This window comes from Meleagris gallopavo, chromosome Z (assembly GCF_000146605.3).
Source record: "Meleagris gallopavo isolate NT-WF06-2002-E0010 breed Aviagen turkey brand Nicholas breeding stock chromosome Z, Turkey_5.1, whole genome shotgun sequence".
NCBI classification, from domain to species: Eukaryota; Metazoa; Chordata; class Aves; order Galliformes; family Phasianidae; genus Meleagris; species Meleagris gallopavo.
In genome coordinates, this window is record NC_015041.2 from 52,063,535 (window position 1) to 52,075,927 (window position 12,393).

A 12,393-nucleotide genomic window follows, 5' to 3' on the forward strand; every position below is an offset into this window, starting at 1 on the left:
TTCAGCTCACTTTTCTTTCTAGAAGACAGCCTGTAATAATTCACATCAATTTTACTTGCAAAAGCAATAAAGAGAAAGTGAACCAATTTTAAAAATGCATGGTCTGGCTCTGTTACTGAAGCGCACTTAAATCCCGAAAGAGAGTGAGGTTTTTTTTCTCCTTCAGTGTTTGTGATACAATTCTGGTCATAATTTTTTGAACAATCCTGGGTTGCTTTTGCCAGATTTTTCTAAGCCTGGATGTCATGATTCATATAGCTGTGTTTTGAGTGATACAGCTAAATTTCTGATGATATAGATGAGAGTTCTAACAAGTCATTCTGTTGAGGTAAAGCCTCATGTAAAGCATAATTTATTTTGTGTAATAAGTAGGAACTGAATGAATTACTGCAGTGCTGTTTTATTCCTTAGGTACTTGGGTTCCAGTACAGCTAAGACAAAAGCCAAATGCCTTTCATAGTCTGGGCTGAATGCCTGGAAGAAAACAGTCCATATGCTTAACACAGCTATGTAACATAGCATACTCCTCAGTCTTTGTTCACAAAATGTCTAGGACTGAAAGCGGTGAAGACCGAATTATACTTTCAAATCAGAAGACGTTGATCCTACCAAGCACAGGTTGAGGTGGATTAGCAAAGTAAGACGGGCAAGACTGGAATGAGTTCACACAAGCTGTACACGGTATTTAATATCTGGCGGGGGAGGGGAACGAAGAAGGCAGCTTTTTTCCACCATATATACAATTCTTCCTTTCAAACAGACATTAAAAAGAGGGAACAAGAACCATATGAAAATAATTTTTGGACTTAGGCATTCATCAGGTCAAGATTTTTTAATCTGAAACCGTCAATTCTAATCATATAGAGTCTCCAACACAAACTAGATATATGGAATACCTTTAGCATTTCTCCTGTAAAAATGCACCTCTTCAGCCCAAGGGAAACAATTCTTTTCGGTATCTGAAGCCTTGGCTCTCTTCCTTGTATGGCACTTATTGTCTCTGAAAAGAGAGCTAAGGGGTCACATCTAAAATCTCTATTCCATATCTCTTATATGTGTACTTTGTGACTTTAAAGTATATAAACATCAAACTTAGACCTATGAATTTCAGAGTTATTTCTAGAAGGTCCTAATGACGTAATTTTCACGTCATTTAATTATAACTGTATTTAATACAGCAATAAAATTAAATTATCTATGATTAAACTTTTTTAAAAGGTAATTTTGTGGGTTGTTCAACTTATCTGTATATCCTTTACATCAAATATTGGGAAAATATAACTACTTTCGTTTGCATAAGTTGAGAAGGAGGAATGGGAAGGAAGGGGGAATCCCAGCCCAGAGGTTGGACTATAGGTTTAAAACTGAGCTTTCTGTCAGCTGTAGTAATTTGCAGACAACAAAACAGGTCAAATAAAGTTCAAGAAATGTGTCAGGTCAGAAGCTGTCCCCCAGAGCAGAATAAAATTGGTGATGTTGCAGGCATTACTTACGGTAGATCAGGCAGCACTTTGACTTGGTTCTGCTCTTCACCATTTAGCATCTGTAATGCCCTCTGAGATGCAGGGCATGGCCAATGCCCTATTTTCTTTGCTTTATGTACTTTTCTTGTCTCACACATCCCTAACTCTCGCAAAGCAAGAAAGTAGGGACCGACCTGTTGCAAAAGTAACATTTTAAGTGACTTTGTAATGTAGTCTATTTTGCTGTACTTCTTGTAAAACTGCCGTCTACCACCCACACCCTGTTGCACCTTATTTTTTATAAACATGATCCTTACATGACTTGTAAGGATCTTGAACCGTATAGTCTACTGTAATCTGTATAGATTGCTTAATGTCATTTCTGTAATTTATTTATTTTCTTAACTATTGTAATTCACACCTGTAAGCTGGCCTCTGTGGTAAGTGAAGTGTCTGGAAAATGGAAAATTTTAGATCTCTTTTTATTCCATAGCTAAGATTTTCATCTCTTTAGCTCAACATAAGACTGAAGCAAAGCTAACTGATTCTAAGCTACTTAATGGAAGCACGTACAAGTTTTCTTCTCCCAGTCCATGAAGAAAAACTCAGGGAATCATATGGCAAAGAATCACTCCCCTCTTTCAACCCTTCTAAGCTGGAAGCTGGAATAAGCTTCTTGACACTATGAAGGCAATCAGCTAGTTAGTTAGCTTTATGGTGCTCTTTGTAAAAATTTTGACTTCTTTCTAGCAATATAGAGCTTCCAACCCAACCTTACACCTCTTTTTAAAAAGTCATGCAAGTTTTTCGCATAGTCCTGTGAGGGAAATCATTCAATAATTATACGATCATTAGCTTTCATTAAAGAAGCCTTTGAGTATTTAAGAGATCACCCACAATTCTGCAAGTCACTTGCTGTAGAGGGACTCTTTACATGCACTGTACAATTACCAACAGCAAGTAGGAAAGCACTTTCTGGATATACTGAAAAATATAGTTGATAAGATGCTGTGTGACAAGAGGGTGCAAAGTTGGACCATAGTTGATACTTATTGTATGGAACAGGAATAAAAAAATAGTCATGCTAAGGAAAGCCACAAAGATCACATGAAATATTTTCAATCCCTTCAAAACTTTTTTTCAAGTAGAAGCAGAGAGTGATCAATAGTCATAGAAATACTAAAAACAGTAATTGTTGCTGTGTATATGTTGACAATATTTGTTAAATACTAGATCTTGGTTATTCTTAAAATTTTGACATTTTTTTGTTCATGTTTTGTTTCTATTAATAAAAAATAATCTCTGTTCAGAGTAAATTCCTGTAGTTTGAGAAAACTTAGGTATGGAGTAATTTATAGCAGTATAACTTTGTCTTTCTCTGACTTTATGTATACAATTTTAGGTCATATAGCAAGTTATGAATTACTTATTCTTATTAGTCTTTACCATTAAGGTTACTGCAAAGTGGCTCCAAATTATTCTTCCATGGTCTCCCTGACTTGTAACTGTGGTCTTCCTGCCAGTGATTGTGGGTCTGAGAAATTCAATTTTATTTCAAGTCACAATTTGTGACTTGAAGGCAAGATAAAGTCTACAAGTAGGAGAAAGTTTTTAAGAGGACAAATTCATAGAAATATGCTCTGGTTCAGAATCACAAAATTCTGTATCTAGCAGAAAAATAATAGACTGTCACCTCTTCAAAAATCTGAAGGCAAAAATATCCCTGAAAAACTATGCAATATTTTGCATTTTCCTTAATTACAAATATAATATTGCAATAAATCATTCACATCAAAGATTACTTTGAAAGTCTTTGATTTTGACTTCTCATGATAGTTGCAGCAGATTAATTTTACAACATGTTACCAATTCTTTAGCAAGAAAATTTCACCACTGTTTTGAGCCCTGCCCCCAAGAAAAAAGAAACACAAGTGCAGCAGTTTCCACAGGTGGAAGCGTATACGTGCAGTTTACGAACATGATTCACACCACAAAATAAAGATATTTTCCAATACTTTAATTAATCTAATTATTTTTGAAGTGCTTAAGTGTGCTAGGAATTAAGGAGCTTAAGTGTTACTTACTATTTTTTGAAGAGAAAGAGGTTCTGTAGAAATAGTTACATTCCTCTGTAAACACATTTTTTTAAAAACTGCTTCAGCAACAAACATTTGAAGCCAGAGGGACGGTATGGAACAAATGAACATTTTAATATCACATACTGAAAAATCTGGATGAAAGCAAAAAGAAGAGAAAGAGCCTTAAAATCAGTATATACAAACCTGTACACATGTAGTTGTCCAGAATATATATCTTACTGACTTTTAATTCTTCAACTGCAGATTTATAAGTTATTTTCCTTGAAATTTACAGTAGTGTTATTAAAACAGATTCATCCATCACCTGACTAGAAGACCAGCTATATAGAAAAGTCATCTTATCTTTGCATTTAAAATGCAAAGAAACACTTCTTACTATGCCAAACACTCAGAAAACACTCAAAATATGGTATTTTAAAACTTATAGCTTGATTTTGAGATAAAATTATTCATTCAGTGAAAATATGCAAGTGATTTAATTTAAAATTTCAATAGACTTAATACAAACACAATTCAGGTAAAAGAAATATGTAAAACGAAGAAAAAAAATCTGTTTAAGTTATGGAGAGGAATTCTATATTAAAAGTGATCTCATGCAAATTCCAACATTTTTCAGATGAACCTATCATCAGGCTTATCTTTGGCCTATCTCTTTTTTTTTTTTTTTCTTTTGCTTTGTTTTGTTTGTTTTTTAGAAAAGGAATGGTGGGTACTGAAGCATACTGTACTGCCGTAGTGTTAGACTTCTGAGAAATCCTCACACAGGAGCTTATCAACTAACACAATGAAACGGAAGAACAAGTTTTAAGGGAACAGATGTCTTCTACTCCAAACTGACAAAATCTTACAAGAATTCTGTTTTAATTTTTCATAAGAGCCATTGTCCAACCTGTAAAGATCACCAATTAGTAATTTTTATTCTTTATATCCTATGAACACTGTTTCCATGCATACTCTGAATGGATGAAGAAGCACATAAAGACACTGTTTTCCATTTGTAAGCAAGAAAGTAATACCAAAATTTATTTACTAGATTTTTCCTAATATATTAAAGCTAGAAAATTCTGGAGACAGTGCAAAAGCTATAGAACTAAAAGTCCCATTGATTTAAATACTATAAAGTCCAACTGATCTGTTGTTTTTTTGTTGTTGTTTTTAACCTAAGACACATTATAATGTGCCTAAGAAATGTTATAATGTTCCGTAAGAAAGACCAGAGTGGAACTATTTGGCTAGAGAGTAAGATTTTAGTTTAATTTTTTTCAGGACAAATCTTTTGAAGTGTCCAGGTAGAAGCACCAGCACTTTAAATCCACACCTGTCTCTAGAGAAAATTATGACTGAAATCAGGATAAAGAAAAGCTGAGTTACAGTTTTCCAAATATTTTCTAATTAAAAACAAAACAAAACAAAACATGGAAATGTATTTTGAATATGTAATAGGGAAACATCGAGCAGTTTTTCTAAGATTATTCTTTGGCCAGTTGAGTTCCTCTTCTCTACATGCTGAAACAACAGATACTGCAGAGGATATCCTATTTCGTTTTAGTCATGACATTTATATTTATCTAGCATAATGTTTAACCCTGTTTTCTATTTTACACCAATACCTACAGAGATTTATTTAAAAGGACTTTAATCAGAAAGCAGTGCTATTTAGTCTTTGCTTGGAAGAGACGTACAGCCTGCCACATACACACAGATATACACAGACCTAAGCAGAATTTCCTGCATACGTATGCATCACACTGTACAACTGCATGGCTGCAAAACAAAGTATAATATAACTTGAATGCAAACTGAGAATTTTAATTGAGGGCTTCCTTAGTATATCTGATTAAAAGATTCTCAGATGCATTTCAAACACTCACCATCACAGGCAGTGGCAATATAGTGTGCTAAATCATTAGCTATTTGATGGAACACATTTCTGTCCATAAGCAAAGCTGAGACGATCCAATAATCCACTACGGTTCCAAGCATTGCATTTAATAGATAAGCTATTTCATGTCTGAAAGCCTAAAAGGGAAAGAAAAGAGTATCTAAGGATGTACAGTAAATTCAAGCTGATAATGTAACAGTAATGACACTAGAAAACATCTTCAGATAAAAGCCCACTGTGTTGCCGTATCACTTCTTCACTGGTATTTCTTTTTCTGCTCAAAAGTCAACTGCTGAAACTGGGTCAACAAAACTAATTATGTCATTGAGGCCACATCAATTAAGATTTGGAGAAATACAAGTTATTTTGAAATATGATTTCTAAAACACCATGCAAATGGTGTTTTCTTATCCTCCTTGTTCTAACACGATTCTCTTTTCCTAAAGTTACCATCACAAAATCTCTCCTGCACCTGCAAGAAAGGCCAAGTGCAGATAAAGAAAGCAAGGAAAAGCATATGCATTGTAGTGGGAAGACACGAAATTAATGTCACAAAATTAGCAGAACTACCTAAGTACCATCGCTATGGAGGCACTTGAGCACCTGCTGCAAAAAGAGAATGCATACTTCACAATGGACAATTTTGGATAGGAGGGAAATCAAACCAAATACATGTTTATTGGTCAGTTTTTGACTAAGGAATAAGAAACAGAACCTTTCTGTCTTTTGTTGTGCTCTCACACCACAATCGACAGTTCTTATACTCTTCTGAGAACAAAACATGTTCAGGGTTGGTTTAAAACTTTGAAAGTATTTCCTCAGCAGCTGGAAAGTGCCAGCGACTGAAGTAGTTTTAGCTTCATCAAGAACACAAAGGCAACAGAGACACAGATGAAATTTATCGTAAATGGATTACAAAATCATTTGCAGAAAACCTACATAAATACTGTTCATACAGCTAACAGACTTCCTTACTATTCAAAAGAAAAGGAATAAACAGAACTAGAGGGCTGCTCTGAAAGTAACGGCTCCTATTTTATTATACTGGCCCAAAACATCTAGAGGCGGATGTTGGTGGTATGCAGTAGGGGTGGAACCTTGCCACCAATATCCTGTTACACGTTGCTGCTGTGAGACATACGGCAGAAGACGGGCAGTCTGGCAGAATGGTGACACATGGAAGTAAGTATGAAGCAAAAATGAATTTCTGCATGAGAAAATGGCACCCACTGACATTCACTGATGCTTGCTGTATGTTTATGGAGACCAAACAGCGGATGTGTGGCACAGTGTGGCAGTGGGTGGTGCATTTCAGCAGCGGCTCTCCTCCTCTGGTGCAGATTTTTATGATGTCTATGTTGAAAAACAGTCCTCTGTAACTGAGAAATTGCTCTAGCAAATAGCACTATTGTGCCCTTTGTATCTATTGAAGTTTCCATGGAAATAAATAGGAGGCATTAATTTCAGAGCAACAAATAGATATTGCTTGGGGAGGTGAAGTGATCCACATTACTGAAGGCTTTTAAGGACTACTGAGACAAAATCTGTCAGTAATGCGATCTCTGAGACAGATCTCAGCTTTAACTCCTTGTATTTTGTTCAGCTCTGTTTGATTTCTGTCACTGCTTTTCTAATACATTGTCTTAAACAATGAGATTTCTTAAGAAATGAAAGAAGAGAGAACACTGATATGGCTAGCCAACATCATTAAAATGAATTTTGCTTCAGCTAGTATTTAAAGATTTTAAAAGATGTATTACTCCCTATCTTCTCAAAATAATTCAAAACATCTCCAATGTCTTGGAATTTCCCTTAAGTCACATACCTCTTCTCTTCATCATTGGGCCCCAAAGCAAAATACTGGGCAAATAATCCTCAATAGTTTTTCATAGGAAATAAATTACACAGATGCAGCAAATAATGAGATTTTTTAAAAGAAGTGACAGAGTCAAGGACATACGTATGTAGTCTGATGCAGGTAGATCTGAAGTATTTACATTGTTTTGCTTAATTTCTAAACCACAATATTGTATCACTTGATCTGTGAAGTATTTTTAGGGGTGGCTGGAGGGCAGTAGATTGAACTAATGCCTGTAAACACTGCAAACATTAATGCTGTTTCACAAAGTCAGACACATAGTTGTAGTGTAAATCTCGCTGATGATACATGAGCTGCAACTACCTTCACTAAGCAAAGTATCTGCACACTGACAAAGACAACCTAGATAATGCCAACTGGTACAGGCTTAGCTGATATTTTGATAAATGGTGTAAACCAAGATCTCCTTAATATCTTGAAATAAACATCATTACAAATGAGAAAAAAATAATAATTTACTGCAAGTATCTCTCTTTAAAAAACACTGAAATATTAACATATCAAATGTTTTTCAACCACAAAAGAATATAAACATAGTAATGAAAATATATGTGTACATTATTAGAAAGAAGAATGAAACAGTTATTTCCATTTGACATGGGAATTGCTACCATGTGCGACAAAGCTTCATTGTGCAAATAAAAAGCTTCTGCTTTCAAACTCAAGAGGCCAAATCTTAAAAAGTCACTTTTACAGCTCTACAACTCTGTCGTTGTTTTAAACTTGCAGTTTTCCTTAAATTTAATTGATATTGTAATGATCAAATTGACATAAAGAAAAAAATACCTAAAACAAAAACTTCCAGCAACAATATTTTTAGAATATAAGAAAAAATTCATAGAAAGCTAAGTGATCCCTGTATGCAAATCAGTAACAAAGTAAATTCAGAAGAGCCACTTGATTATTTGTACACAAACAAAAGCAATATTTAGAACATTATATCAAAACTCTTATTCTGAGTAGAAAAAACAAGTCACGTATAAAATAACATAAGTTTCTATGCTATTGCCAAAGGCAATTTTGGATAAAGTAAAAATACTTCTACGTGAGAAGTCTTTGTTTACACCACAATTTAGTTAAATCATGTGATTATTGCTCACTGGAACACAAGACTCCAATCAACCAAAGTTGAGAATATTTGCAACCACTGACTTTGGCTCTACCATTTATTATTTGTCTTTTAACCAAATGTGAACCAGTTAATTTTTAACATTTTGTTCCTTTATATATCATCAGTGAAATTGTTTTTTAAACTGAGTGTCTCTCTTTTCCTTATAAAAAAGTACTTTAAAATTCCTAAGAATAATGTACTATTACAAACAGTAGTTCAAAGTATTCCGAAAACATTCTTAACAGAACTGCAGTTTTATTTTTACTCACAATACCCAAGCGGATCGGGTTGGCACTAAATTCATTTTCTTCACAGCAGCCTCTGTGGTGCTTTGCTTTGAATTTGTTCCCAAAAGAGCGTTGATAACACACAGTGTTTTTCTTATTTCTGAACAGTGCATGCACAGCATCAAGGCTTTCATATTTTTCCAATACCTGCTTGCAAGGGTAGGGAAGCTAAATGGAGAAGAAAGCCTTGATGCTTACTTTCTGGGGATGCACAAGGGACTGGGAGAGGACACAGCCACAGGAGATGACCTCATCTAACAAAAGGTATGGTCCGTAACATATGACATCATACTCAACATGAAAATCTTGTGGGGAAGAAGAAATGGGGACATCTGGAGTTACAGCATTTGTCTTCCCATATAACTGCTATGTGTGCTGAAGCCCTGCTTTTCAGGAAGCTGCTGGGTGCATGTCTGCCAATGGCAAGTAGTGAATTAACTCCTTATTCTTTTATGGTTGTGCGCACAGCTTTGCTTCACTAACTTAACCATCTCTGTAACTTTTCATGACTTTTATTGCCTTTGCCCTTCCATTTCTCTCCCCCATCCTGCTGTGGGGAGAGTGACTGTGCAGGAGCTTGCCTACCAGCTGAGGTCAACCCCTTGCACCATACTTAGCTAACTGAATAACATCCAGTTAAGCAATTTTTTTATCAAAACCCTCTTCTCTGCTGTTAGTGTTGAGAATCAATACTATCTCATCGAGAAAAAGCACTGAAGTGGGAAGAGACTGTTGACTGTGTTAGTTGTATCAGTACAACTGATGACTGCTAGCTTGGCAAAGGCAATTTCTGTACTGCTGTTCCATTTAATGCTTTTCTCAGTCAACTACAGTGCCCCAGCGAGAGAGGTTTTAGTACACATAAAAGTTCTCATTGGAAAGCTTTTAAGTCATAAGAAAATTCATCTTAACTTTTTCACTTTGAATTACAAGAATTTTAGAGATGCTTTTTAGAGGTTTTTTTTTTTTTATGAGGTGCAGTGTTTTTAGGGTAATGCAGAACTCTGAAAGTGCCTAAAACATACTTCCAAGTGTTAGAAAGGACATCAGAACTATGCGATATGATGCAAATAAAAAAATTGAGTGTCTCTCTTTTATGCTTTGTCAGATTATGTAAGACCAACTTATGAATGGAAGAAAAAAAAACTGCAGCTGTGGGAGGAAAAGCATTTTAGATACCATTACAGATAAAGTATCACTGTGAAAAGATGCAATAACTAAATGGCTACTAGATACCCAGTGTTAAAAACAATAACATGTTTCTAAGTTCCAAAGCTAAGTTAAAAGCTATGTTTCAAGAAACCATGTTTCTCCACCAGTCCTACTTGCTTTTGAACTGTGTTATGTATTGAATTAGTTCTGTGATTCTGTGACTTCAACCCGATATCCAGTATTGATTTAAAAAACCTTTAGAGTAGGAAAGTCTACATTCTTTGCTTCTGCATTTTTATCTGCAAGGATAATTTCCTTTTTTCCCCCCCCCCACTCAAGTTGTCTCGGCAGATTAACACAGTAACGAGTGAGGGCATTGAAGTTCATGTCACTAATTTTATTTTTTATTTAAAACAAAGAAAATTCTATTTAACACAAAAGCAAATCACAGACTCACAAAGGAACTTTGGAGATCATCTAGTCCAACGCCTAAAGCAGGTTCTCTACAGCATTGGTAAGATTCTCTCACAGTCTTCTCCAGATTGAACAGTTCCAGGTCTCTCAGCCTTTCCTCATAAGGAAGATACTCCAGGCCCCAATCATCTTTGTGGCTTCTACTGGGCTCTCTCTAGAAGTTCTCTGCCTTTCTTGAACTGGGGAGTCCAGAACTAGATGCAGTACTCTAGATGTGGCCTCACCAGGACCAAGTAGAGGCGGAGGATCACTTCCCTCACCTGCTGGCCATGCGCTTTTTAATGCAATCCAGGGTACCATTGGCTTTCTTGGCTCCAAGGGCACACTGCTGGCTCATGACCAGCCAGGACATGCTGTCCATCAGGACACGCAGGTCCTTCTTCACAGAGCTCCTCTTCAGCTCCCCTAACTTGCATGTGATTATTTCTCTCCAGGTGTAGGACTTTACCTTTGCCCATGTTGAACCTCATCAGGTTCCTCTCCACTCAACTCTCCAGCCTGTCCAGGTCTTGTTAAATGGCATCAGAGCCTCCTGGTGTGTTAGCTACTTCTCCCAGTTTTGTAATATCAGCAATCTTGGCATAAGTCCAAGTAATTCAAGACATTGGATGCGACTGGACCCAATACCAACCCCTGAGGAATACCACTAGCTACAGTCCTCCAGCTAGACTCTGTGTTGTGTATCACAACATTCTGAGCTCTGCCACTCAGTCTGTTCTCAATCCAACTCACTGTCCACTTGCATATCCCACATTTCCTAAGCTGATCTATGAGGTTATTACAGCAGACTGGGTGAAAAGCTTTGCTGAATTCAAGGTGCACTATCCACTGCTCTCCCCACATTTACACAGCCAGTTCTGACTTATGTGTATACCTATAGTCTCGAATCTATGTAACCATAGTCTTTATAGCCCTTTTTCCTTTTCTTTTTCTTTGTTTCTGATACAAGGCTATGAGAGACCTCAAAACAACTACAGAGTACTTATTTCAAGAAAAACAGCAGCTCTCATTCAGAATTTCAGCATGAAATTTCTTACTTACTATAACTGTTTCTGGATTGCTCTTTTTACACATATCCATGTATGATTACATAAATACATTACATATTTTTTTTGCAACAAATCTAGAGGTGAAGAAATATATACAGATATGTTTCTTCCCCTATAGTGCTGACTTGCTACAATCTCTTTGAATCACATAAAAATGGATGCCTCTTATCTAAATATCTAGAAAAAAACAAAACAAACCTCACTTTTACTGCTTAGAAATGAATTTGTTAGACTTGGTTCCCCTAAATTTTATGGAATTATTTCTCTGTTTTCATTCATAGGTATTTTCACTGGACAATTGCACAGAATTTCAACATACTGCAAGCTGTTTGTTTCTTTCCACTACCTAATAACTTTGTGTAAGCGGGCAGATACGGTCACCCCTGTATTATCTGTACTATTAAACAATTTATCTGATATACAGATAGAAGATTGCCTAAGCTACTCCTCTGATTTTGATTTCTAAGTGTATATTGCCAATGTGATATCTCTTAAGTAAACAGCTTATTAAAAAAAAGTAGTAACAGTGAATCATATCCTTAATATGTATGACTGAAAAATTTTGCACGCAATGTGCTCTATTACTGGCATATGTTATTATGTATGTGTGTCTTTCTAGAATAACTTAAAAAATTAACAGGTGAATAAAACACATTCTTCTTCTGATTGTATAACTGGGGAGAAACTGGTCGTTTGGCTCCTTTATCTTTCCAACTATGTTATTTAAGTCTTTGAAAATACAAAAATATCAGTATTTCAAGTTTTAGTATAACAAAATTGAGAGTGCCGAAAGCAATGAGTTCTGTGTGTAAAAACACAGCATATTGGTTTAGAATTTATTTTTATCAAAGAATGCAAAGGAAAAGAGGCAAAGGATAATACCATAGTATAGAAATGCTGCTTTTTAGAAGTAGAATATCCATCTGCAGGGATATTGTACATTATAGCGCATAACAAAGCAATAGGCATCTTGGCTTTGTGACAAAAAGTACAATTC

General features: G+C 35.6%; 1 protein-coding gene across 1 annotated transcript in view; it reads right to left on the reverse strand.

Annotated features, from left to right (window-relative positions):
• The window catches only part of SLF1 (SMC5-SMC6 complex localization factor 1), a 50,023-nt gene that overhangs the window by 8,211 nt on the left and 29,419 nt on the right, over positions 1–12,393 (reverse strand). The window contains exons 7-10 of the mRNA XM_010726052.3: positions 5,434–5,581; positions 3,548–3,693; positions 1,494–1,657; positions 897–1,000 (exon numbers count right to left, since the gene is read on the reverse strand). Coding sequence (XP_010724354.3) covers positions 897–1,000; positions 1,494–1,657; positions 3,548–3,693; positions 5,434–5,581 — 562 coding nt within the window. The remainder of the gene's footprint in view (positions 1–896; positions 1,001–1,493; positions 1,658–3,547; positions 3,694–5,433; positions 5,582–12,393) is intronic.